Source organism: Entelurus aequoreus, linkage group LG15, assembly GCF_033978785.1.
Source record: "Entelurus aequoreus isolate RoL-2023_Sb linkage group LG15, RoL_Eaeq_v1.1, whole genome shotgun sequence".
NCBI lineage: Eukaryota > Metazoa > Chordata > Actinopteri > Syngnathiformes > Syngnathidae > Entelurus > Entelurus aequoreus.
The window spans coordinates 37,021,643-37,047,519 of record NC_084745.1 but is presented as its reverse complement, the minus strand read 5'-3'; the positions used below and the strand labels follow the sequence as shown (position 1 = coordinate 37,047,519).

At 43.3% G+C, this 25,877-nt stretch overlaps 1 protein-coding gene across 3 annotated transcripts in view; it reads right to left on the bottom strand.

The window, feature by feature from the left end:
• Window positions 1-25,877, bottom strand: part of LOC133630105 (dnaJ homolog subfamily C member 13-like) — a 39,075-nt gene that overhangs the window by 11,736 nt on the left and 1,462 nt on the right. For 2 of the 3 annotated variants that reach the window (XM_062021417.1, XM_062021415.1), the window contains exons 2-29: window positions 25,344-25,424; window positions 17,224-17,299; window positions 16,984-17,133; window positions 15,263-15,304; window positions 13,884-14,084; window positions 13,599-13,805; window positions 13,424-13,519; window positions 13,225-13,316; window positions 9,975-10,141; window positions 9,701-9,780; window positions 9,456-9,625; window positions 9,339-9,371; window positions 8,751-8,850; window positions 8,564-8,671; window positions 8,321-8,476; window positions 7,238-7,294; window positions 7,043-7,164; window positions 6,863-6,938; window positions 6,677-6,772; window positions 6,455-6,595; window positions 5,478-5,495; window positions 4,845-4,927; window positions 4,382-4,535; window positions 4,192-4,295; window positions 3,957-4,116; window positions 3,806-3,868; window positions 3,622-3,723; window positions 3,426-3,530 (exon numbers count right to left, since the gene is read on the bottom strand). In XM_062021417.1, the coding sequence (XP_061877401.1) occupies window positions 3,426-3,530; window positions 3,622-3,723; window positions 3,806-3,868; window positions 3,957-4,116; window positions 4,192-4,295; window positions 4,382-4,535; window positions 4,845-4,927; window positions 5,478-5,495; window positions 6,455-6,595; window positions 6,677-6,772; window positions 6,863-6,938; window positions 7,043-7,164; window positions 7,238-7,294; window positions 8,321-8,476; window positions 8,564-8,671; window positions 8,751-8,850; window positions 9,339-9,371; window positions 9,456-9,625; window positions 9,701-9,780; window positions 9,975-10,141; window positions 13,225-13,316; window positions 13,424-13,519; window positions 13,599-13,805; window positions 13,884-14,084; window positions 15,263-15,304; window positions 16,984-17,133; window positions 17,224-17,299; window positions 25,344-25,411 (3,027 nt within the window). In that variant the 5' untranslated portion in view covers window positions 25,412-25,424. The remainder of the gene's footprint in view (window positions 1-3,425; window positions 3,531-3,621; window positions 3,724-3,805; window positions 3,869-3,956; window positions 4,117-4,191; window positions 4,296-4,381; window positions 4,536-4,844; window positions 4,928-5,477; window positions 5,496-6,454; window positions 6,596-6,676; window positions 6,773-6,862; window positions 6,939-7,042; window positions 7,165-7,237; window positions 7,295-8,320; window positions 8,477-8,563; window positions 8,672-8,750; window positions 8,851-9,338; window positions 9,372-9,455; window positions 9,626-9,700; window positions 9,781-9,974; window positions 10,142-13,224; window positions 13,317-13,423; window positions 13,520-13,598; window positions 13,806-13,883; window positions 14,085-15,262; window positions 15,305-16,983; window positions 17,134-17,223; window positions 17,300-25,343; window positions 25,425-25,877) is intronic. The other variant, XM_062021416.1, reaches the window with a different exon arrangement.

The window sequence follows — 25,877 nt, the reverse complement described above, 5'->3', positions numbered from 1 at the left end:
CCTCATCCCCAGAAATAGGAGAGCCCACCACCAGATTCCCCAGGCACTGCTTCCTCATAGGAAGACGTGTTGGTGGGATTGAGGAGGTCTTCGAAGTATTCCCTCCACCGAACCACAACATCCGCAGTCGAGGTCAGCAGAACACCATCCTCACCATACACAGTGTTGATAGTGCACTGCTTCCCCTTCCTGAGGCGGCGGATGGTGGTTCAGAATCGCTTCGAAGCCGTCCGGAAGTCGCTTTCCATGGCTTCCCCGAACTCCTCCCATGTCCGAGATTTTGCCTCCGCGACCGCTGAAGCCGCACACCGCTTAGCCTGTCGGTACCTGTCCGCTGCCTCAGGAGTCCTATGAGCCAAAAGAACCCGATAGGACGACTCCTTCAGCTTGACGGCATACCTCACCGCCGGTGTCCACCAACGGGTTTTAGGATTACCGCCACGACAGGCACCAACTACTTTGCGGCCACAGCTCCAATCAGCCGCCTCGACAATAGAGGTGCAGAACATGGTCCACTCGGACTCAATGTCCAGCACCTCCCTCGTGACATGTTCAAAGTTCTTCCGGAGGTGGGAATTGAAACTCTCTCTGACAGGAGACTCTGACAGACATTCCAAGCAAACCCTCACAATGCGTTTCGGGCCTGCCAGGTCTGTCCGGCATCCTCCTCCACCATCGCAGCCAACTCACCACCAGGTGGTGATCGGTAGAAAGCTCCACCCGTCTCTTCACCAGAGTGTCCAAAACATGAGGCCGCAAATCCGATGACACAACTACAAAGTCGATCATGGAACTGCGGCCTAGGGTGTCCTGGTGCCAAGTGCACATATGGACACCCTTATGTTTGAACATGGTGTTTGTTATGGACAATCTGTGACGGGCACAAAAGTCCAATAACAAAACACCACTCTGGTTCAGATCCGGGCAGCCATTCTTCCCAATCACGCCTCTCCAGGTTTCACTGTCGTTGCCTATATGAGCGTTGAAGTCCCCCAGTAGAACGAGGGAATCACCTGGGGGAGCACTCTCAAGTACTCCCTCGAGTGAATCCAAAAAGGGTGGGTACTCTGAGCTGCCGTTTGGCGCGTCAGCGCACACAACAGTCAGGACCCGTCCCCCCACCCGAAGGCGGAGGGAAGCTACCCTCTCGTCCACTGGGTTGAACTCCAACGTTCAGGCTCTGAGCCGGGGGGCAACAAGAATTTCCACCCAGCCCATCGCCTCTCACTGCTGGTGACGCCAGAGTGGAAGAGAGTCCAGCCCCTCTCGAGAGAACTGGTTCCAGAGCCCTTGCTGCGCGTCGTAGTAAGTCCGACTAAATCTAACCGGAACTTCTCCACCTCGCGCACTAGCTCAGGCTCCTTCCGGCCCAGCGAGGTGACGTTCCACGTCCCAAGAGCTAGCTTCTGTAGCCGAGGATCGGACCGCCAAGTGCCCTGCCTTCGGCTGCCGCCCAGCTCACATTGCACCCGACCTCTATAGCCCCTGCTATGGGTGGTGAGCTCATTGGAGGGGGGACCCACGTTGCCTCTTCGGGCTGCGCCCGGCCGGGCCCGGCCACCAAGCACTCGCCATCGTGCCCCACCTCCGGGCCTGGCTCTAAAGGGTAGCCCCGGTGACCCGCGTCCGGGCGAGGGAAATCTGGGTCCTTCATTTTTATTTTTCATGGAGGTCTTCAAGCTGTTCTTTGTCTGATCCCTCACCTAGGACCAGTTTGTCTTGGGAGACCCTACCAGGGGGGCTTTATGCCCCCGGACAACATAGCTCACGGTAAGGAATGTTCAAACAGTAAAGGGAATGTTCTAAATCACAGACATCTAAATCAAACAATCATTTTGTCCACATCTGTTCAGTCTTCCATTCCTCATTCGAGCTCTGCAGACATGAACAAAATGACTGCCTTAGCTGTCAATCTAGGATTTTGGGACATTTCCTTTCCGGTTTATGTACAAAACATCTTAGACTTTCAGAAAACACAAAAACAGAAGTCGAACCACCCTACATTAAATAAGGTTTCTTAACTGGATCATATTAATACTTTGTTACTTTTTTTGCTTAATTCCATAATTTAATTCCACACACAGATATACTAAAAATGTTGAGTGCTGAACGTGCAAGTAAAATTTTTCCCTAAGGTTTAATTTCTCCTCTTTTGTTGAGAATAATTGTTGCACATTGTTATAGTTTCCTTTGTGCATAGTTGTAGCTGTTTGCCAATGCACCATGTTTTCGAACATGTTGAAAAAAGAAACTGGAAATTGTGATGTATGATGTTGTATGCTTGCATGTTCGAAATAAACTCAAACTCAACTCAACCATCTCTTTAAATTTCAGTATTTTTGATCAAAAAAGGGTTTGAGTGTTCTCCATATCCATTATTATGTTAAAGTTAAAGTACCAATGATTGTCACACATACACAAGGTGTGGTGAAATTTGTCCTCTGCATTTGCAGTGGGCAGTGCAGTGGGCAGCTGCGGTGCCGCGCCCGGGAATCATTTTTGGTGATTTAACCCCCAATTCCAACCCTTGATGCTGAGTGCCAAGCAGGGAGGTAATGGGTCCCATTTTTATAGTCTTTGGTATGACTCAGCCGGGGTTTGAACTCACAACCTACCAATCTCAGGGCGGACACTCTAACCACTAGGCCGCTGAGTAGGTATGTATTATTCTAACTAACCTTTTTGTAACACTGTTAGTGAATACATAGGTTTTTTTTTTGTTATTTCCCTGTATTTCTATACAATAACTCAGATATGGGAACATTAACAAGTGATTTTTTGTTTAGAACATATTTAGCTTTATACATTATTGACACATTTCTTGACACCTTATGTTGTATAGTTGTATATGACATTTCCAGTTAATTTTATCATCTACTTTTACACCCAAAAGTTAGATTTGTTTTCCCCCTGTCAATGTCAACGTCGTCCATTTGTATTTGTGTTTGACTTTCTCTTCCACTGTTACCAAATAGCTTTATTTAAATTTTTACTGATATTCAAATATATTCTGTGTTTGTCAAACCGATTATATGATTTGTTCATGTCTTCTGTTATGATTTGTATTAGCTTATTTGAGGTCTCTTGTGAACAAAACAGAGTCTTGTTGTCAGCAAATAATACTAACTTTAAGTCCTTCATACCTTTACAAATGTCGTTTTTATAGAGATTAATCCATTTTGGTCCCAAAATTGATCCCTGGGGTACGCCGCAATATATATTTAACACTAGATGTCCAGTGTGTTCACCTAGCTTCACGTATTGCTCCCTGTTGGTTAGGTAGCTTCTTAGCCAGTTCAAGACCAACCCTCTAACACCATACCACTCTCATTCGTAAATTACCATATTATGGTTAATTGTATCAGTGCTTTCTCAAAAGGTTTTTCTGTGAAAGGTTTCAAAAGTATGGCAAAGAGAATGCATACCTCTTCAAAACTGAAAGGTCCTCTTCTTTCTTTGTCAGCATTTCCAAAGTACCACTCCTTCTCACTCTCTCTTTTCATGTCTGGTGCTGCTTCCAAGACGTTGCTCTGCATGTAACACACCAGTTGTTAAATCACACCTTGTGTTTTTAAAGTCAGAAATATAAGTGGACATATGAGGGCAAAGCTCCATGTTTACCTGAAGTGGCACAGTAGCTCTGCTGGTATGCAGATGGGCCAAGGTGAGCAAGTCCACTAGAATTCGGACCCCGTTAGAGTCCATTATATCTTTTACGTTTTTCTGCAGCACAAAAGTTTCTGATTAGAATAAATCTGTACAAATCCTTATCGCCGAGAAAGAAAGAAGCCTTATTAGTACATACCTTGTTGAGAATTAGTTTGTTCAAGAAGTGGATGAGTCTGTCTCTTTCCACTTTGTCAGTGCACTGCAAACACACACAAACACATCTTCACATAACAAAATGGACGTCGAAACACAGCAAGTATCTTAAAATGTTAGCCAGCTGCACTCACGCGGTCCAGCATGCCCACGATATATTTGGTGTCTGCGAAGGGACCGATCTCTTCGAAGCACTTGCCATAGACTATTGTTAGCGCCTGTAAGCAAAGGCACTTCATCGTGACTTTGGGTGTTAGCAGAAAGCGGTGGTAGAGCTCGTTGAAGAACTCGTACCTATGTGTGGAAGAACGAGAAACCAAAGTCAAACACTTCCGATCGAGTGCGGAGCAGAAATGTTAGTTATCTTACGATCTTTTGATGGCACTGGATTCCGCATTTTCATCCTCCTCCAGCAGGAGGCGCAAATAATAGTCACCTATCTTGATTTCATCAGAAAGGCACTCATATTTAACCTGTAAAAGTATACAGGCAGACAAAATGATTAAAGAAAAATGATAGAAAGTCCAGTTAATAGTACACCTTTGGGATCTGCATTAACCTCAAACTCCTGGTGGTTCCAGGAGATGATGGTGGCATTGCCAAGCTCACGGTCCACGTTGAAGGCGCGCATCTCCCCTTCGAGAGCGTCCCGCAGCTCCTCCCTTGTTTTTAGATTCCAGATCAGGTTGGAACGTGCATGGTCCAGCTGGAATCTTGACAAGTACAACATTTGGAAAGTGGACATCACAAACTGGTACTATATTCTAACTTTCCACTATAACACATTTTTACACAGAAAATAAAAGATGAAAGTGGATTTGTTTTGAACGTTAAAGATGCTAAACCAATGCTGTACAGGTCAATAAATGCTAAGCTATCTGAATAAAAACATTGACGTTTTAGTTTTTCTTACAGGTGACAGAGCTAATCATTTTTGCGCAGTATATATTAATCTAATAATGAATTAATTATATTTTCACAATATGCATCTTCAAAAAGTCAAAAAAAGAGACTGTTCGTACCTGTAGTAAAAAAGCTCCCAGTTGGCTTCGATCTTGATTCGCTGTCGTCTTTTTCTCAGGATGACTGGCTTTTGATTGGGATTCTGCAACAACAACCAATACTTTGCTTCTGTTGCACTGCAAAATATCTCAAATGTGTCCAAAACAGCTGATAGAACAGAGAGGAAATGGACAACTTATAAAAAAAAAAGACAGACATTTTAAGATGGCGACACCAGAGTGCAATGCACAATGACAAAAACAAAGAGAATATAAAGAGGGCAAGTAGTACCAAAACAATGTCTCCAATGTGCAAATATAAGAACAAGTTAGGAAACACCAACTTCAAAAGTCTCTGAGGCCCAAATACATCAACGCAATAAAGCTAGATTGAAAAACAATATCTGATATATACAGTGTTTACTTGAGTCAATTTTAAGTGCTCTACATTTATCGACAACCTGTTACTTTTTTCTTTTTATCCTCCAGTTATTATACAGATTTTAAGCATTGAGTCAGTATGTTTTTAGAGAACTCTGAGTGTAAAAGATGCTTATTAATGAGGATGGAAGAACGAACGCTTGGATGAAAAGAGTGCACGCATGAGAGGAAACATGGCAAACAGCAAGGATTCCGTCGGTTAGGCCTACTCACCAGGTTATTTCTGTCCTGCTACAATGTTTGACAACAGACAAAACAGAAAAGACAGGACGAGGGGAAGGGAGAGGCGGGGCAGAGACAACATACAGATTATTTTTCTTGTTGTTCCTTGCAGTAAACTTGGGGAGTGCTTTTATAATTTGTGCATTGAAGATACCTACTGTAGATCAATTCATGCTAAACTGTCTAAACAAAACATTCTAGTTTTTGTAATAGGTGACAAACCAATTTAGTGTAATATCCTATAGTACATCTCATTAGTATAAATTTATTTTATTTTTACAGTATGAAAAGTCCAGAAAAAATGAGTGCCACTGGGTTGCACTTTGAACAACCCTGCTACAACACATGCACAATTATAGTGGCCAATAAGGGCAAACACGAAGCAACATCTAAACGTTCTAAACACAGAAATGATCCAAAATAAAGCACATGAAACAGTTAAAAGATGAAAATCTAAAATGCTGCAATCACATAAACGCTGCAGCTTAAAAAATAAAATAAAAAAATGTTGCTGATGCCAAAAACACACACCACCCCCAAAAAACTGCATAAGAGAAATGCTGCAATTTTACAGAACAAAACAGAAGTTTGCCATGCCACCAGGGAATTCTGAGGGATGTGTAAAATATTATGTTTTTAAGATGAATATCCCTCAGGTCTGGCACCTGTAGTAGCCTGGCTAACCTCCGTTTTGTTCCATGAACCTACAGCATTTCTCTCAGGCAATTGGGTTTTCAGGGTTTTGGTATGTTTTCGGCATTTGCACCATTATTCTTTAGCATTTTTTCTTATCCTGCAGCCAGTGTTGAGTGTTTGATTGCAGCATTTTCCCACTGCAAGTGTTTTATAGTGTTGGTGTGTGTGTGATCGAGTGTGGTTGTGGAATATTTCTGTGTTTCAAGTGTTTGGATATTGCCTCAACTGTTCAAGAGGCCTGAGTTGACAATAATAACTCAAAACAGGCACACCTCCTTCTGTGCAATGCCCATCTTATCCCTCCAGTGCATGAGAACTATGTCTGCCTTCTCCTTGGCAAACTTCTCCACCTCTTTGGCTGCTTTGCCGGCTATCCGCTGCCACTCAGGGACCTTGTTTCGGTTGAGAAGGTCCTACGAAGGTGGGAAAAATACTATTAAACGAGGCAAGCAGAAGAGGCTTCTTGTGTCATATGTATGTGTTTGTTAAGTTACCGTAGCAAGTTTCACGTTATCCCTGACGTGCATTCGATCCATGTCTTTCTCCGGCACTGCATCAGGACTGTCCATGTAAGCTAGCAGGCCCGTTGGCTAAAAAGTGAGCATGGTGTGGTTTAGCTGTCTGATAAAATGCTGAGGTATAAGTATGACCCGATCATTTCTCACAAATGAAAGCCTTACCAATATTCTTTTGAGGAGGTTCATGGCGACAGGGTTTTCTGCGGTCCACAGACCAACAAGATGACGACTCAACTGTCTAATTGGTACAATAAAAGAGCTGCTTTGCTAACACTGCTAACATCACTCTCATGCATAAATTCTGGTAAATTGTATTATTGTGCGTGCATGTTTCAATCAGACCTGTTGGTGAGCATCCTCTGGTCCATGCTGATGGTAAACAAGGAAGTGTGCAGATGCCGAGGAAGAGCCCCCTCACTTAAAGCTAGCTCTTGCATTTTGGTGGCGATTTCCTTGTCCCCTTCCTGAATGTAAACCAGTATTGGCAAGTGATGACACAGAAGAAGTGCACTAAAAAGTAAAAAAATATCACTTTACCTCAATAATGGCTTTCATTACTAGCCCAGCGCCTTTCACAATCGCCATAGAGGGATGCTAAAGATATGGAAAATGAATGAATTTTGGGCACTTGTATTATACATACAGTGGAACCTCGACCTACAAAGCCCTCTATTTGCGAATTATTCGATTTACAAACTTTTAGAACGCGCCAAATATGCCTCTGTGTGTAAACCATGTCTCTGTCAATAAATTCATTAATTTATTTTGTTTCCCGCCTGCAGGCAAAAAGCAGAGCGCAACATTGTTGGGGAGGCAAAGCCCTCGGAGTCACTTCTCAGCGCTTCAGCCTGCCTTTTCTGTGTTTTTCGGCTTTTGATGAGTTTTGTCCATTTTGCTAACACAATTGAGTCCTCCCCCAAAAAACAGACCAGCGTGGAAGAAAGAAAATTGCTGTGGTTAAAAAAAAAAAAAAAGACTATTGGCAAAGAATACATTAATGGCGCTCACAAGTATGGAAGAATCATCGAAGCAGGCTTCATACCATAGCAACTTTTAATTGTGATGACACTGGATTTTCCAGGAAAAAATGATTAAGTATTAGATCTATTTCACAGCGGCGGAGAAGAGCGCCTCTTCACGTACCCTACCCTCCACTTCCTCTGTTCTCCCCATGTCTCCTTTCCCAATGTAAGTGTGTTTTACTTTTTAAACTGTTTTATTGTAGCAATATAGTTAAAATTAAGGACTTTTGTGACTTCTGATCATTTTGAGGGCACCAAATGTTACTTGTGTGTGTGTGTGCACGTGTTGGCAAAACAGCACATACAGAGGGCAACAGCTTGTTGTCGTTGTTTTGACTTGGTAAAAAAAGAGAAACTTGCTCCATCACCCCCTTGTTGTGTTTTTTTATATATACAGTACTGTATAGCACTAAAATATGGACTTTTATCGAGGCTGACAACTATTATTCATATTTACATTGTTTTTTTATGGAGAAATGTGCTTCAATTTACAAACTTTTTGATTTCCGAACCCTGTTGAAGAACCAATTAAGTCCGTAAATCTAGGTCCCACTGTATATATTTTTAAAAGAACTATTTGGCAGAATACATCCCAGACCTGGAAGAGTTTAAAGAGCGTGCGTCCGTTGGAGGCCACCATCTCAAGCAGCATGTCAAACTGTTGGCCCTCAGTGGTTTCACTGTAAGGGGCGCACAGAGCAAACGTTAAAAAATCCAATAGGGAGCTGATGACCAAAGCCCCTGTTCCATGGTCCTGGATAACAAAAAAAAGACAAAAATGTGGTTTTGTAAATTGAATAATCAACACAAAATATCTTGACCACACCAGAAAAAGACTTACAACATTGGTAATGAATTTTTCCAGGAGGTTTTCCAGGAACTTTTTAGAAGACAGTAGAGATGCTTTGTTGAGTTGCTCCTGTCTTAGGTCATAGTCGTCATGCATGGGCTTGATGGAGAAAGAAGGCGGTCTTCAGAGACTTGAGACTGGTGTTTAAGTGTATAAATAATTATTAGGTTTTACTTACACACATCAGGGCGCAGAGCATGTCGATAGCAGCGTGTGTCACACCGTTGTTGTTCCTCTTTAAAGCTTTGACAGTCTTTACTCCTAACTTTTCCCTGAACCTGCAACACATCAATATGCAGTTAAGGTTAATATTGTCTTTGTAATGTATTAGAACAGCAACCAGCATAATGTAGATAATCACCAGAGTAATAGTGAGTTACTAAAAAAAAAAAGAAGTGTAATGCTACAATGCACTTTTGTTTATGTTGCTCATTTTTTTGGCGCTCTTCAATCAATTATTTTCAGGATTAAACAGTTCTGGCTTGTCTGCAACTGTACATTTCTAAAATAAAAGAATAAGTCAATACACATCATGTCATACATCTCAGTGACCCAAAAAGACAGAGACAAAATTAAAAGAGAGGGGGAAAAAAAGTTGACAAATTGAGGTTGACAAATCGACCAGAACCGTCCTTCTGATGTGCATGCCTCAATATCAGAAAAGAGATGCAAAAAAAACTGTATTGAGTGAAGGAGCGCAGGAGAAAAGAACAGGCAAAAGCAAAACGGATGCCGGGTAGACTGAGATGTATGGATTCATATTTACGTTCCGTCTGTGAGTCCAGACCCGTGACCAGACCTTGGAATGACAGAGCATGCCAGTTACCAGCAGCTCGACAAAGAGCGCACTCAACAAGGTGGGACTGCCCGCCGCAACCCTTACTTAGGCAGCTGTGTGAAGGCCTGGAAGCCAGCTTTGGAAGCCACCAGGCGCCGGATGGCCTGGAAGTGACTCTCCAGCTCAGCATTGAGCGAGGGCAACTCTGCCTCCTGCGTCAGAAGAGCCAGGATGGCGTTGTTGATGAGCTTCTCTTTGTTCTCTGAGAAAAGACCCTGAACATAAAGAGAAAAATTAACATTAACCATTAACAAGCACGAACATCACATGGGCAGACATTACACACTCACATCTTGTGTTACTGCATGTAGCACTCCACTGTAGGATATGTTGGCGTTAAATCGGAATACCGCATCGGCAAAGTTTCCATCTGAAAAAAAAAAGTAGGTAATTAGTGAGTCGGTCCGTTTAAATGCAATATTGTGTTACAAAGTCATTCTGAGCAGCTTCAACCGAAAGTCAACATCAAACTCGAGTCACCAGAGGCAGAAATCAGGTCACAACTCCACCTTCATTCATCATTGCATCATCCCTCGCACTCCTAATTAATCTGATGAGACTCACTCGGAGGTGCTGCCAGGAATTTGAGATGCAGGCTCTCCACCTCTTCGTCGACGGGCATGCTCAAGAGTCCCCAACGTTGGCCCCGCCGAGTAGGGGCCATCTTGACGCACACGTCCCTGTTGCCCGACGCACGGACTCCATCGAGCAAGCTGGCCAGCAAAGAGTCCCTGCAGGAGTGCACATATAGAGAATGGAATACTTCAAGAAGTATACTATGTAGACTGCATACTCAGTTGATGAGGACACAAATTCTGAATGCGCTGTCCTAAATAGATTATGGTTGTTCCACACATACCGAAAAAGACAATGATCATATTAATCTGCTTTCTTTTTTAACTGTAAATTGCAATTTACAATTAAATTGCATTGTAAATGTCACCAAAACGGCAATGACTGAAAGCAGTTAGTAGAGGTGGGGGAAATACAAACCCCGTTTCCATATGAGTTGGGAAATTGTTGTTAGATGTAAATATAAACAGAATACAATGATTTGCAAATCATTTTCAACCCATATTCTGTTGAATATGCTACAAAGACAACATATTTGATGTTCTAACTGATAAACATTTTTTTTCTTTGCAAATAATCACTAACTTTAGAATTTGATGCCAGCAACACGTGACAAAGAAGTTGGGAAAGGTGGCAATAAATACTGATAAAGTTGAGGAATGCTCATCAAACACTTATTTGGAACATCCCACAGGTGAACATGCAAATTGGGAACAGGTGGGTTGGGTATAAAAGTAGATTCCATGAAATGCTCAGTCATTCACAAACAACGATGGGGTGAGGGTCACCACTTTGTCAACAAATGTGTGAGCAAATTGTTGAACAGTTTAAGAAAAACCCTTCTCAACCAGCTATTGCAAGGAATTTAGGGATTTCACCATCTAAGGTCCGTAGTATCATCAAAGGGTTCAGAGAATCTGGAGAAATCACTGCACATAAGCAGCTAAGCCTGTGACCTTCGATCCCTCAGGCTGTACTGCATCAACAAGCGACATCAGTGTGTAAAGGATATCACCACATGGGCTCAGGAACACTTCAGAAACCCACTGTCAGTAACTACAGTTGGTCGCTACATCTGTAAGTGCAAGTTAAAACTCTCCTATGCAAGGCGAAAACCGTTTATCAACAACACCCAGAAACGCCGTCGGCTTCGCTGGGCCTGAGCTCATCTAAGGTGGACTGATACAAAGTGGAAAAGTGTTCTGTGGTCTGACGAGTCCACATTTCAAATTGTTTTTGGAAACTGTGGACGTCGTGTCCTCCGGACCAAAGAGGAAAAGAACCATCCGGATTGTTATAGGCGCAAAGTTGAAAAGCCAGCATCTGTGATGGTATGGGGGTGTATTAGTGCCCAAGACATGGGTAACTTACACATCTGTGAAGGTGCCATTAATGCTGAAAGGTACATACAGGTTTTGGAGCAACATATGTTGCCATCCAAGCAACGTTACCATGGACGCCCCTGCTTATTTCAGCAAGACAATGCCAAGCCACGTGTTACATCAATGTGGCTTCATAGTCAAAGAGTGCGGGTACTAGACTGGCCTGCCTGAAGTCCTGACCTGTCTCCCATTGAAAATGTGTGGCGCATTATGAAGCCTAAAATACCACAACGGAGACCCCTGGACTGTTGAACAACTTAAGCTGTACATCAAGCAAGAATGGGAAAGAATTCCACCTGAAAGCTTAAAAAATGTGTCTCCTCAGTTCCCAAACGTTTACTGAGTGTTGTTAAAAGGAAAGGCCATGTAACACAGTGGTGAACATGCCCTTTCCCAACTACTTTGGCACGTGTTGCAGCCATGAAATTCTAAGTTAATTATTATTTGCAAAAAAAAATAAAGTTTATGAGTTCGAACATCAAATATCTTGTCTTTGTAGTGCATTCAATTGAATATGGGTTGAAAAGGATTTGCAAATCATTGTATTCCGTTTATATTTACATCTAACACAATTTCCCAACTCATATGGAAACAGGGTTTGTAATTGATTTTTAGATGCATCGCAAGTCAGACATGGACGATTATAAAATCGATTAGTAAACGTCAATAATCTATTTATTTATTGTAAATAAAGTAATGCAGACAGTTCTAAAATGTGGCTGACTGCAGCGAGCCACCTCACCGAGAGATCCGACCAGCTTCTTTATTTTTTGTCACTTATGTTCCAGTTTTGCACATATTTTCATTAATTCAATAAATGTGGGAATTTACCTAACTGTTTCTTATTCCAAATGAATTGTTTATTTAAGTCGCAAGTGATAAACGCTAATTCAGTGTAACAAAAAGAAATGTGAAACTGCATTAATATACATAAATTAAAGATGCATTAATAATCCATTTTTAATCGAATCGTAGCTCCTGAATTGTAATCGCAATCGAATCGTGAGGTGCCCATAGATTCCCACCTTTAGTAGTTAGTGTCCATTGCGACACATTCACCATTTGGCGTGCATGTTAAGAGCAACGTTAAGAGTGTACTGAAAGCGTAAAAATCAAGGGTGCCCAAACTTTTTCCACTGAGGGCCACAGACTGACAAATCAAAGAATGCGGGGGACGTTTTAGTAGTTTTCACCTTCAAAAGCAGTACAATATGTAGATATTTTTCAAAGAATTGGAAAATGCAAATTGGGTAAAAAATTGTGTGAATGCTAACATTTAGCATGCTAACATGCTAACAATAGCATGCTTGCAGTTAGAATTAGGTAAATACCAAAATATATGACACAGAGGTGTATACCTGCTAAATTAACTAAAAAAGCTAGCATGCTAATGGTAGCATGCATTAAATACCAAAATATATTACTCTGAGGTGTGTACATGAAAATAAAATGGTTTTAACATTAGCATGCATCTAGAACCAACATACGACTGAGGTATATACACCTATAAACCTGGCTAAAAAAAAAGCTACCATATTAACGTTAACATGCTAACAGGTATCATTCATCAAGTAACAAAATATTTGACGCTCAAGTGTATTCCAGCCAAAATATCAAAAAATCTAGCATGCTAATATCAGAATGCTAAGGATTGTGTCGTGGGCCCTTGTAAAATTAGCTATGGGCCATTTTGGCCCTAGGGCCTCACTTTGGACACCCCTAATACAAATGCACTCAAAATGCTAAGTGTAAGTGTGGCAAATTAAATACAGCAATAGTGACCGCTTGGGTTTGAGGTTTGAGTATGTATCTCCACTTATGCTACACAATCAATAAAAATACATAAAAAGTGTGTTTACCGTTCTGTGGAGGAGAACTTTCTTATCTGGCCTCTGATGAATTCCACTGTAAACACCTGAGGGTTATTCGCATCGCAGATGAGCGCAAACACCTGCGAGGTATGAGGGAGGCAAGAGAATTGTGCGGATTGAAGCCCTTTTATTCAAGCGTTTAACATTCATGCATAATAAAGTGACGTTACGCAAACAAAAACCTCACCTCTTCAAATGGTTTGACGGTGACAATGTTGTAGGACGCTGGGTCTCTCTCCACCAAACACGTCTCAGTCAAGGCCAAAATGCGCTTAACGGGCTCCTGAAAGATACCAAAGGCCCCACTTCAGATAATTTGAAGACATCCTGCCAACCGGCAAAACTAGTGAGAACATCCTGACCGGGTGGCGTGGGGTTATTTTCTGCACCACAAACTCAGCCAGCGACGTGATGCTCTCGTCTGAGCTGTACTTCCCCAGCCTGTCCGTGAAGAAGCCCTCGAAGGTCAGGGCCTCCTTCCTAAGCCGCAGTGTGATCCCGATGAAGTTCCCAGCATGCTCTATGGCACTGCGGATGATGTCATCTCGATGCTCAGAGGCAAACAGATGCTGCGAGTGAGGTAAAAAGACATCTGCATGAATTTATCAGGCAAACAAATGAGCGTTCCGATGACTCCAAGCACACACCAGCCTGCTGAAGCCGCCATAAAGAATGCCGAATCCTCCCTGGTAGTCGGAGGTTTCCACAAAGCCCTCCACATTGCGGTAGTCATAAGAACACAGCACCCTGTTGGTGTGAGGGTCAATTTGGTCAATCCCACCCGGCGTCACTTCCAAATTCACAGGCTTCCGCGTGTCACTCCAATGATGCTTGTAGCAGTTGTAACGCTGGGGAAGAGATAAGGCGTAAGGCAAGCGTTTTTGGAGCATGGGCTAAGGAAAACACCAATACATTTTGTTGCAATTCCAAACTAAGGTGCGAACCAGTGGAAATGCTAAAGGGGTAATTTTATGATTTGTTTCTACATGTAAAACACTTCCTTGTGGTTAACATAACATGTAATGTTGGTTATTTAGTCAAAATTGTGCATAGATTATGTTTAACAGATTCTGACAGTTTCTGACCGTATTTTCAGGATGCACCGTTTAGTGGGCGGTCTTATTTACATGCCTCCACTTTGACTGCGTCTTCTCCCCATCAGCAATGTTGTAGTTTTAGCGCTTCGATAGCTATTCTACTGACAGATACAAGTTTGAAATATACCCTACTATGTATTAGAAACAGCAACAGCAGAGGATGCATGTGCATGTACGAGCCAGACTGCCCTACAACAAGAGGAAAGAGAAAAAGAAGGAGCTCATTGACTACAGCGTCGGACTACAATGGCGGACTCACACAAAGCACTTTGGGTAAGTTTAACCCATATATGGAGATATCCGCTGACATCATTAACTGGGAAAAAACGGCACACATTGGGCAAATTCACAACGATTTGTTTGGCGAAATAATGAAAGAAGGCAAGATTGTTTTATAAGTATCTCCGCAATGCCTCCATGGTTTGATTTCAAATTTTCGGGACTTAGGCAGATCCCAAATACACAAAAACAGGTACCAATCTGTAAGAAAAGTTGGTTTCGCGTAACAGGTCCCCTTTAAGGATTGCCTGGCTTTACAGCTATTTTTATATTGGCCCTCAGCATACTGTCAAAATACATTACTTCTATATTAATAACATATATTATTAGCTATTACACTAATCTTCTTTGTCATCTATAAAGATATAGCCTGGATTATGCTACAGCATTACGGCACTATCGTACACCACGCCGGCTTGCTCCCACCCCTTCCACAGCCTTCTACTTAATTAGCATGACGCGCACCCTAAAAAGGCCATTTATAAAAGGGGGCAGCCAAACCATATAATGTGAAATAAACAAAGTAAATGAATAGGTATGCTTTTTCAAGAGTAATGTGTATTTTCTTAAAAAGTGCATGGCCCTGGTGTGTTATTCAATTTGACAACCTGATTCGCCATAACTGTACAACAACATATCTTTGTACTTACCCTGCCAGTTATTTTTCCCTCTGAAAACTCTGTTCGAAATCTCTGCGAATGAAAGAAACCCTTAGAGAAGCTGGCGATCACAGACAAAGCTTACGTAAAGTGTTTATGGAAGTCTTATTTTAGAATTTTTTTTTTTGCAAATGCGTATCTAAATCTGTGCGTCTGTAATCCAATTCACGTGTCTGTGTACTAGTGTGTGTCTGTATCTTTATGTGTGTGCGTGTAATCAGCACCTTTTAGGTTGTCTGTCTTTATTTATGATTTGTCTGTGGTTAAAAAAAATCTGTCTCTTCGTATTTTCTCGATTGGCTGTCTTTTTACACGTGACGTTTTGCTGCGTTTCTGCCATGAAAGAGTTGTGCGGGCGTAATCATATTAGTGTGTGAATATTCAGATGTGTGTAATCGTATTTGTAATGCAGTCTGTGTCTAAGAGTTGTATGCGCGTAATTTTTTTTTTAGCTTGGCTGTCTTTTTCCATGTGACTTTTGCGACACTTCTGCCGTTTAAGAGTTGTCTGTCTGTGCAGCGACCCAAACTTGTAAAAAGAGTTGTCTGTCTGTAACTTCACCTTGCCTTTCCCTATACTCACCACTAGTTTATCGCCTTACACCCACTCATGCTCGTGTTGAAGCAAAGAACAATGGACTTTCCAACACTTCATGTAAACAAAAGTTCATGTTTTAGCAGTAGTTGTCAGAAGTATTTTGTAGTCTAATAAGTTACAAGTAATTTTATGACATAGAGCAGCCAAAATTATCGCATTTTCTCCCTCAGGGGCGGGGCTTCCTTAGGGATAGGGTGACTACATATGAGACCCAGGGTCTTCCCCGTGGCTTCCTACTGGTCGGACGTGCCCAAAACACCTCCCCATGGGGGCGCCCAGGGGTCCAGATGCTCAAAACAAGTGGCTTCTCTCAATGCGGAGACGCAGCGGCTTTAACTCCTCCCGAATGACTGAGCATCTCACACATAGTCACCCTATCTCTAAGGGAGCCCCGTCCCCGACGGAGGAAATTCGATCGTTTCGGCCGCTATATGTCATGACATTACTGATAACTTATTTGCGTACCAAATACTTTTGACAACTAAGATACTGTTTAACATGAACTTTTATTGAATAAAGTGATGGAAAGCCCATTGTTCCTGGCTTCAACACCAACACGAGTGTGAGTTGGTGGGTGAAAGGCGCTGACTAGTGGTGAGTATAGGGAAAGGCAAGGTGAAGTTACAGACAGACAATTCTTACGCGACAGAAGTGTCCCAAAAGTCACATATAAAAAGACAGCCAATGAGGGTTCCTGCTTCACACAAATCTGATTACAGACACACACATCTCTTTACGCACATACTGTACAACTCTGAGACACAGATTGCATTACAAATACACACATCTGTATACGCACACAAAAATATGATTGCGCACACAAAACTCTGTCACGGCAGAAACGTAGCAAAAAGTCACATTAAATCCAGGAAATATGGACAGACATATTTTATTTTTACCCACAGACAAACCAGAAAACGGATAGACAACTTAAAAAATGCACACGTGACTGATTATGCACGCATGTGCGTGCAAGCCACACACACACATTGAGATACAGACACACACATTAGTACACGGACACGTAAATTGGGTTACAGACCCACATTTGCAAATCATTTTGCTTCAATAATATTTCATTTAGCGTTTAATTTGAAAGGCATTCATGTCCTCACCAGCGCTTCTGTGAGCAGCTCTGTCCGATGCTCCGTGGAGAACTTGAGCGTCTCAGACTTCTTGCCGGTGCCTTTTCGGAATGTGAGATTAAACTCTGTTCCCTGGCCTTTTCCAACCGGGCCGATTCCACAGATGTCTCCATAAGGCCACTAGCGATGCGGCACGTGACACAAAACAAAATAAAATTAATTAGCCAAAGGCAAGGCACGCTCCATGTTAACTGAATAACCATCGTTTACCTGATTTGTTACTTCTAGCGTGGTAGGGTTGTATGTAGTGATGCAGTGGGTTCCCACAGAAAAGACACGCTTGTACCTAGAACACACAGAAAGATGTGCTGTCCTTTAAGTAACGCAAAGTTGGAAACGTGCAATTGGGAAAAAAAATGTCAATCAGTATGGAGTCAGTGAAGACTTTTGACAAAAAGACGAAGTGTCACTGTGGCGTTTGTGTATGTTGCATCAACACGGTTACAGGCGTGTTTGAAGTGTGCACAGCTTGCTCTTTCACAAGCAGCCTGCAAGCTCAAAATGCTGACTGGGCTTCTCTTTCTGTGTCTCTCATGCACATCCTCATCAGGCCTGCACAACTTTGAAGAGGTCTGGTGAAGCATCCATTCAGGCAAGCTCTCGACTTAACGCCAACAGACAGGATAACGCCAACAGACAGGACACGCAGCGGCCCCGAGTGGAGCATGCAGACAAAGCACAATCCAGAGTCATGTCCCTCTCCCCTTCTCACCAATTAATGTCGCTCCATTTGAATGCCTCTTTAGAGTCTCTCCTTTTTGACCCTCTCCCTTGCTAAAACAATCCTATCTGCTTGGTCCAAACAACAACAATAATATGGGTGAGGTAATTTTTTTTTAAACTAAATGGATATAGAAAACTAACGAGGGGTTAATATGCAAGCTGAGGGTATGTTTAAAAGCATGTGCAGATGACAGCGTGTTCGGAAACTTAAGCTAACCAGGTGAAATGGACTACAGCAGAGGTCGTTAACAGACCTCCAAGTGGGTCCACAGAGGTTCTGCAGTGGGGTTGTCAAATTTTTGGTTGATTTTACTTTTTTTTAATAAACCCCTGCTATATTTCAACAGATTTGAATGTCTTTAAATATACGTTAACAATGATCCATTACATTGTAGTGTAGTTTAGAACTGACAGTGGCATGGCCGCCCAACTCACTGTAAAAACATGAACATTTATATTATTGGTATAGTATTTACGTTAGCATTTAAGATTAGTGCTATAATTGCAACAAACAATTAGGACGTCAGTCATCAGCTAGTAATTAGCGCAGCGGTTGGCAACTCGCGATTAGTGCGCTAGTTGCCAGGTAGCAATTAGCATGCTAGTTATTATCTAGCAATTAGCGTGCCAGTTGCCAGCTAATGATTAAGACGCCAGTTGCCAGCCAGGAATTAGCAGCTTTATACTGTATTATTTGAATATTTTAGTACATTATTACGCAATAAAAATGTATCATTATGACCAGTTTAATTCAAAACACGATCACAATTTTAGTTGGGTGTCCCTGTCCTTCTCTGGATCAGTTTAGGTAGGGGTCCCTTGCCTGGAAAATGTTAAAGACCAAAAATGATAATGGTATGTGGGCTTGTATTAAGCCTCAGGGAGTTGAACGCCCCTGCCTTACATAGTTCCGGGTCACCCTTGGGCAAGGTGTAGCACCCGAATGCCCCCCCCATCAGGGTTACGATACCCCCCATGAACTACACTAAAAGAGGATGCGTTACCCGGCCCGGAGGAAGCCCGGGGCCCTCCTCCGGAGCTAGGCCCGGAGGTAGGGCTCGTCAGCGAGCGCCTGGTGGCCGGGCTTGCCACGGAGCCCGGCCGGGCACAGCCCGAAGAAGCTACGTGGACACGCCATCTTCTCTGCCACGTGGGCCCACCACCCGCGGTCGGAACCAGTGGGGTCGGGTGCGCTGCCAAGTGGATGGCGGTGAAAGTGGAGGCTCCAGACGGACCAATTCGGGGCAGCAGAGGCTGACTTTCGGGACGTGGAACGTCTCTACGCTGGTGGGGAAGGAGCCTGAGCTGGTGCGAGAGGTGGAGCGCTACCGGTTGGATCTGGTGGGGCTTACCTCTACGCATAGCAAGGGCTCTGAAACCACACTCCTGGACAAGGGATGGACCTTGTTCACTTCTGGAGTTGCTCAGGGTGTGAGGGCACAGGCGGGTGTGGGGATACTCACGAGTCCCCGGCTGAGTGCCTGTACGTTGGAGTTCACCCCAGTGGACAAGAGGGTCGCCTCCCTTCGCCTTAGGGTTGGAGGGGGGAAAACTCTGACTGTTGTTTGTGCATACGCACCAAACAGGAGTTCAGAGTATTCAGCCTTCTTGGATACCTTGCATGGGGTCCTGTATGGGGCGCCGGCAGGCGATTCCATAGTCTTGCTGGGGGACTTCAACGCGCACGTGGGCAATGACAGTGATACTTGGACTGGCGTGATTGGGAGGAACGGTCTCCCTGATCTGAACCTGAGTGGTGGATTGTTATTGGACTTCTGTGCTAGTCACGGACTTGCGATAACAAACACCATGTTCAAGCATAAGGATGCTCATAGGTGTACCTGGTACCAGAGCACCCTAGGCCAAAGATCAATGATCGATTTTGTAATCGTATCAGCTGATCTGAGGCCGTATGTTTTGGACACTCGGGTGAAGAGAGGGGCTGAACTGTCAACTGATCACCATCTGGTGGTGAGTTGGGTTAGATGGCGGGGGAAACCTCTGGACAGACCTGGCAAACCCAAGCGTGTAGTGCGGGTGAACTGGGAACGTTTGGAGGAGTCCTCTGTCCGGAAGGACTTCAACTCACACCTCCGGCGGGACTTCTCTGCCATCCCTGTGGAGGTTGGGGACATTGAACAGGAATGGGCAATGTTCAAAGCCTCTATTGCTAAAGCTGCAGATGCGAGCTGTGGCCAGAAGGTCTTAGGTGCCTCAAGGGGCGGTAACCCTCGAACACCCTGGTGGACAGTGGTGGTCAGGGAAGCCGTCCGACTGAAGAAGGAGTCCTACCGGGGTATGTTATCCCAGGGGACTCCGGAGGCAGTTGCAAGGTACCGGCGGGCCCGAAGGGCAGCGGCCGTGGCTGTGGACGAGGCTAAGCAGAGGGTGTGGGAGCAGTTCGGGGAATCCATGGAGAAGGACTATCGGGCGGCACCAAAGCTGTTCTGGAAGACCATACGGCACCTCAGGAGGGGGAAGCAGGGAACCATCCAAGCTGTGTACGGCAAGGATGGGACTTTGCTGACTTCAAGTGAGGAAGTCGTGGGGCGTTGGAAAGAGCACTTTGAGGAACTCCTGAACCCAAATACATCAGACACACCCTCCCTGATAGGAGCAGGGCCTGAGGATGATGGGGGATCGACGTTGATCTCTCGGAGTGAAGTCACTGAGGTAGTTAGACAACTCCACAGTGGCAAAGCTCCGGGGGTTGACGAGATCCGTCCAGAAATGCTGAAGGCTCTGGGTGTTGATGGGCTGTCTTGGTTGATACGCCTTTTCAACATTGCGTGGAAGTCTGGGACAGTGCCGAGGGAGTGGCAGACTGGGGTGGTGGTTCCCCTTTTCAAAAAGGGGGACCAGAGGGTGTGTGCTAATTACAGGGGTATCACACTACTCAGCCTCCCTGGGAAAGTTTACGCCAAGGTACTGGAAAGGAGGGTCCGGCCGATAGTCGAACCTCAGATTCAAGAGGAGCAATGTGGATTCCGTCCTGGTCGTGGAACAACTGACCAACTCTTTACGCTTGCGGGAATCCTGGAGAGGGCCTGGGAGTATGCCTATCCAGTCTACATGTGTTTTGTGGATTTGGAGAAGGCGTATGACCGCGTCCCTCGGGAGATCTTGTGGGAGGTGCTGAGGGAGTACGGAGTGAGGGGAACCCTGTTGAGGGCCATCCAATCTCTGTACAACCAAAGCGAGAGTTGTGTCCGGGTGCTTGGATGTAAGTCGGATCCGTTTCCAGTGGGGGTTGGTCTCCGCCAGGGCTGCGCTCTGTCACCTATCCTGTTTGTGATTTTCATGGACAGGATTTCTAGGCGGAGTCGTGGCCATGGCGGAGAGGGTATACGTCTCGGGGGGCTAAGGGTTGCGTCACTGCTGTTTGCAGATGATGTGGTCCTGATGGCACCTTCGGTTCGTGACCTTCAGCTCTCACTGGATCGGTTCGCAGCCGAGTGTTCAGTGGCTGGAATGAGGATCAGCATCTCCAAATCTGAGGCCATGGTTCTCAGCAGGAAACCGATGGTTTGTACAGTCCGGGTAGGGGACAGGACTCTGTCCCAGGTGGAGGAGTTTAAGTATCTCGGGGTCTTGTTCACGAGTGAGGGAAAGATGGAGAAGGAAATCAGCCGGAGAATCGGAGCAGCTGGGGCAGTATTGCAGTCTCTCTGCCGCACTGTTGTGACGAAACGGGAGCTGAGCCAGAAGGCAAAGCTCTCGGTCTACCGAGCTATCTACATTCCTACTCTCACCTATGGTCATGAAGTGTGGGTAATGACCGAAAGAATAAGATCGCGGATACAAGCGGCCGAAATGAGTTTCCTCAGAAGGGTGGCTGGCATCTCCCTTAGAGATAGGGTGAGAAGTGCAGTCACCCGAGAGAGACTCGGAGTAGAGCCGCTGCTCCTTCGCTTGGAAAGGAGCCAGCTTAGGTGGTTCGGGCATCTCGTGCGGATGCCTCACGAGCGTCTCCCTAGGGAGGTCCTCGTTGCACGTCCCACTGGGAGGAGGCCCCGCGGCAGACCAAGGACCAGATGGGGGGATTACATCTCCTCTCTGGCCTGGGAACGCTTCGGGATTCCCCAGGAGGAAGTCGCAAATGTTGCTCTGGAGAGGGAAGTCTGGGGGTCTTTGCTGGAGCTGCTGTCCCCGCGACCCGATTCCGGATAAGCGGTTGAAGATGGATGGATGGAAAAATGATAATTACCTAAATCTGGTGCACCCATTGATTCTATGCGGATAATGTACAGTGCCAACTGCCCATAAGCTAAATCAATGTACACGTAAAGATGCATTAAATGTTTCCCCAGCCTACAGCTTTCATAATAAAGGACCTCACAGGGCCGAGGTATCTTGTTGTAAGACAAGAGCGTTGTGTCAGGGTTGATTTGGTCAAAACTTTCCCTTCCACTTCTGATGTTTCATAATACAACAAGTTGGGCAACTTCCTGTGCAGAAAAATACTTCTGCTCCTTCATTGAGTTTTAAACAAGGTGAAGCAAAACCAAAAGTTAAAAACAGCTCAACATGGCCAAGCCATTCATTCTCTATTATGGTCACAGCGTAGACATTCAGTAACTTTGAAATACAAAGACAATAATTTATCCGTCACCTGTCTGGCATGCTCACAGCATCTCTGATACGGCGAACATCAGTCACCACAGGATGGGTTAACAGGATGAATGAGAGTCTAACGACAGCTAAATGCTATGCAGCCTTGCTTATGTTACAACTGTAATGGGACAAAGACATTTAGAGAGCAAGTACTGGTAATATGATCTCACCGCCTCTCAGTCTGAGCAAGACCTCATCCGTTCTCTAAAAGGTGATGGTCGCCATAAAGCTTCACTGTGTCACATGTCATATTAAAGCAAAAAAAGAGCATCTGAACTGTATGATATAACTGTACACAGGAACGTAGCAGTCTTTTCTATACTTTCATTTGTTTGTGGTGGCCCACAAATAGATTTGACACTATTGTTAGGTGGCAATTTGCATCGTAACTCCACTTCTGCACACAGGTCATACGCACCTAGTCTGCCAGAGAATAAGATGCAGAGAATAAGATGATATAGCAGAAGGGATTAGTTGTACCAATTTAGCAATTTTTGTCATATATCAAGCAAGTACTCAGACCCCTTTAGTTATTAAAAGGGTAATATTGTAGTGAACAACACACTCGTTAAAAGTTAAAGACAGCAAGTGTTTCTTGCGTTATTCATTTACTCCGTAATCAAATACTGTACAAGCGGAAACAAAAAGCAGGGTATTTGCCATTGGAGAAAAAATTCAGACATGTCGGGCACCTCCACAAGCCTGGGAAGTGTGCATTACCACCGCTGTGAAAGACAAGGTTTGGAGGTATAGAAGTTTGGAGAGCTACTCTACAAATGTGCAACCCAGCCTTAGACTGGTAAGAGTCATGACTAGTGATAGTGCTAAGAAAACAGAGCCTGGACTTTTGACGGATGGTAACACTTTCAGCTTCCTGGTGAAATATGCAAACCAGTACAGTGTTTCCCACGGATTGCTAAAATATTAGTGGTGGTGGGGGCGTGGCTAGGTGTGATGGGGACGTGGCCAGGGCTGTGTCAATATGACATCATATAATTTGCATAATCAGTGATGATGCACATATTTTCTTTAAAAAGGCTAAAGTAATGTTATACTAAACTTTTTTTTTTGATCGGTGTTATTAGTCATTAGTATTAACATATATATTTTTTATATTATAGCGGGTTTTTTTCTCTATTTTTCAATTGTTGCTGCTACTTTTATTACTATTGTACAGTGTAGCACAGGCTGCACTTTGTACACTTGGTTTATTTACATATTATTAGTCTGCCCTCCCTGAATATTGGAATTTAATTGCCAAATACGTAAACAGTCTTTTACATTAGAGATAAAAATAATAACTTGATAAACATTGATAATGCAGTTACTGTAAAACTAAGCACAGAAAGGACAGAACATTAATATACTCTACATATAATGTGCACATACATGTAGGAGTCATACGGTTTAATACCGTTTGTTATAAACTGAAAAAAAGCAATACAATTATATAGAATGAAGGTTGACTCTAATGGACAATGGACAGGCTAAAGGAAACTCGCAGAGCAAACTTGTACAACCAACGTTTATCGAACGGCACAAAATTGACATAAAATAGTATGTGTATTTCTACTTACAGGCATATATTCACCACACTCTGTAGAAACAAATACTGGCCGCTATCTTTGTACTACTCAATAAGTCTCCTGCAGCACACACGCCACTGTGTGTGCGTGCTGACTAACTACAGAAGCCTGTTGCTCAAACTTTTCATTATAAAACAAAAATATAAATTTCATTTAAAACAAATATATAGTCGATGTTTTGTGGAACAAGATTCTGGGAGATGGAAGCCGACCTGCACAAGTAGAGAATATATAAGAAACTTTAGTGGTGACCAAAGCGGGTGTTGTTTTTTTATGGGCTTGTGGCACAAACAGTAAAAATGGACAGATAGAGCAAAAAGGCATAAAATAACTGAAAAATCTGGAATTCTAATATTAATGACAACACAAAGATATTTTTTCAAGGGGTTCTATGATGATTTTAATGTACATAACACACTTCCTTGTGTTCTATATCAGTGTTTCGTAACCATAAGGCCGGGGCCCATTGTTGGGTTGTAAGCACCCTTTAAAGGGCCGACCAAAAATATTTGTTTCTCAGTTGCAGTCCGTATGGTATGGTTCTCAGTTGTAATACACTTTCACACCACTTATGGCAGTAATGACAATATCAAACAAACAGAAGAAGTCTGAAGCTAAGTCTTGAGAAGTTTCTTAAGCTGTTAAAAATTATGACTTAAGTAGTGAAGCTTTATTTTCATTTGAACTTTAACATTTTATTGACAGTTTATTTAAGAAACATATATTATTATTATTTATTATACATTTTATTAGAATTTATTTATTTTAACATTTTCATCAGTTTTTAAGAGTTCCTTCTTTTGCAGTATATTTGATTAGTATTTTTTTGCAATCAGCCTGACCTAAGACTTTATATTAATCTTTGTGATTAACACATGGTTACATATCATTTGACAAAGTTGTAAACTGTACGTAGGGTAAATATAATTATAATAATAATAATCAAGAGTAAGATTACTAATTTAGTGTTAATATTTGAGTGGACCCCAGACCCTTCTATAGTGGAAAAGTTGGTTAAAAAGGTTAAAAAAAAGAAAAGAAAAAAAAAGAGAAAAGAAAAGCCCTCCAACAACTTGCAAACCATCACCACAAACAGATTGGAGACAAACTACCTCTCAGATAAGCACACGCAGATTCATACAAAGCTTCATGGTGAAGGTAAATAACAACCATGTACTGCAATAATAAAGGAGTATGTGAATGTTCTATGAGGTTCCTTTTATAACAGAGCACTTCCACAAAAAGGAAGTCCATATAATGGAGGGACTGAGTCAGTTTTTTCTGAAACGTGATGACAGAGACTAGTCGCTGTTGTTATCCGACACAAAAGATGAGACAGCAGAGACGGAGCCTCACAAACCCTAAAATCCATACGGTAAGAAGGCGAAAAAAAGCAGTCGGTCTTACTTTCCCCTCCAAGAGTGCTTGGTGGTGTAGAAGCAGGCCAGGTCTTGATTGTCTTTCAGGATGTTCATCTTTTCACAAGACCTGAGCAGCACAGAAGTTGGAAAGTTGAAATTAGGCAAGAAATATTCCATGTTTTGTTCTATAACATCAACAGAGCTGAGAAGGAAAGTCTAAAGTCTTCCACAATGGTTACACGGTTGGCAGCCCGCCGCCGCACACACTTCGCAGAGTCGTTCAACATACTACAGCACAATGGCAAAGACTCCACTTAGCCAACAGAACTAATATCCAACATTGTTCTCTTGTCTGATCATATAAGTAGTTTGTTTACAAACAAGGTTCTAAATCAGTCGAGACAATCAGAATGGATGTTCACAGTCAGGGTTAATCTCTTCCTCGTATATGGCATCTGCAAAGCTGAAATTTGTGGTGCAGTTTAAAGCCACATTTTGAGCTGCTACGGACTGGAAAAGACAAAAAAATGAGCTGATAATGATGTCATGAAAAAAATAATTAAAAGACTGTAAAGGTGCT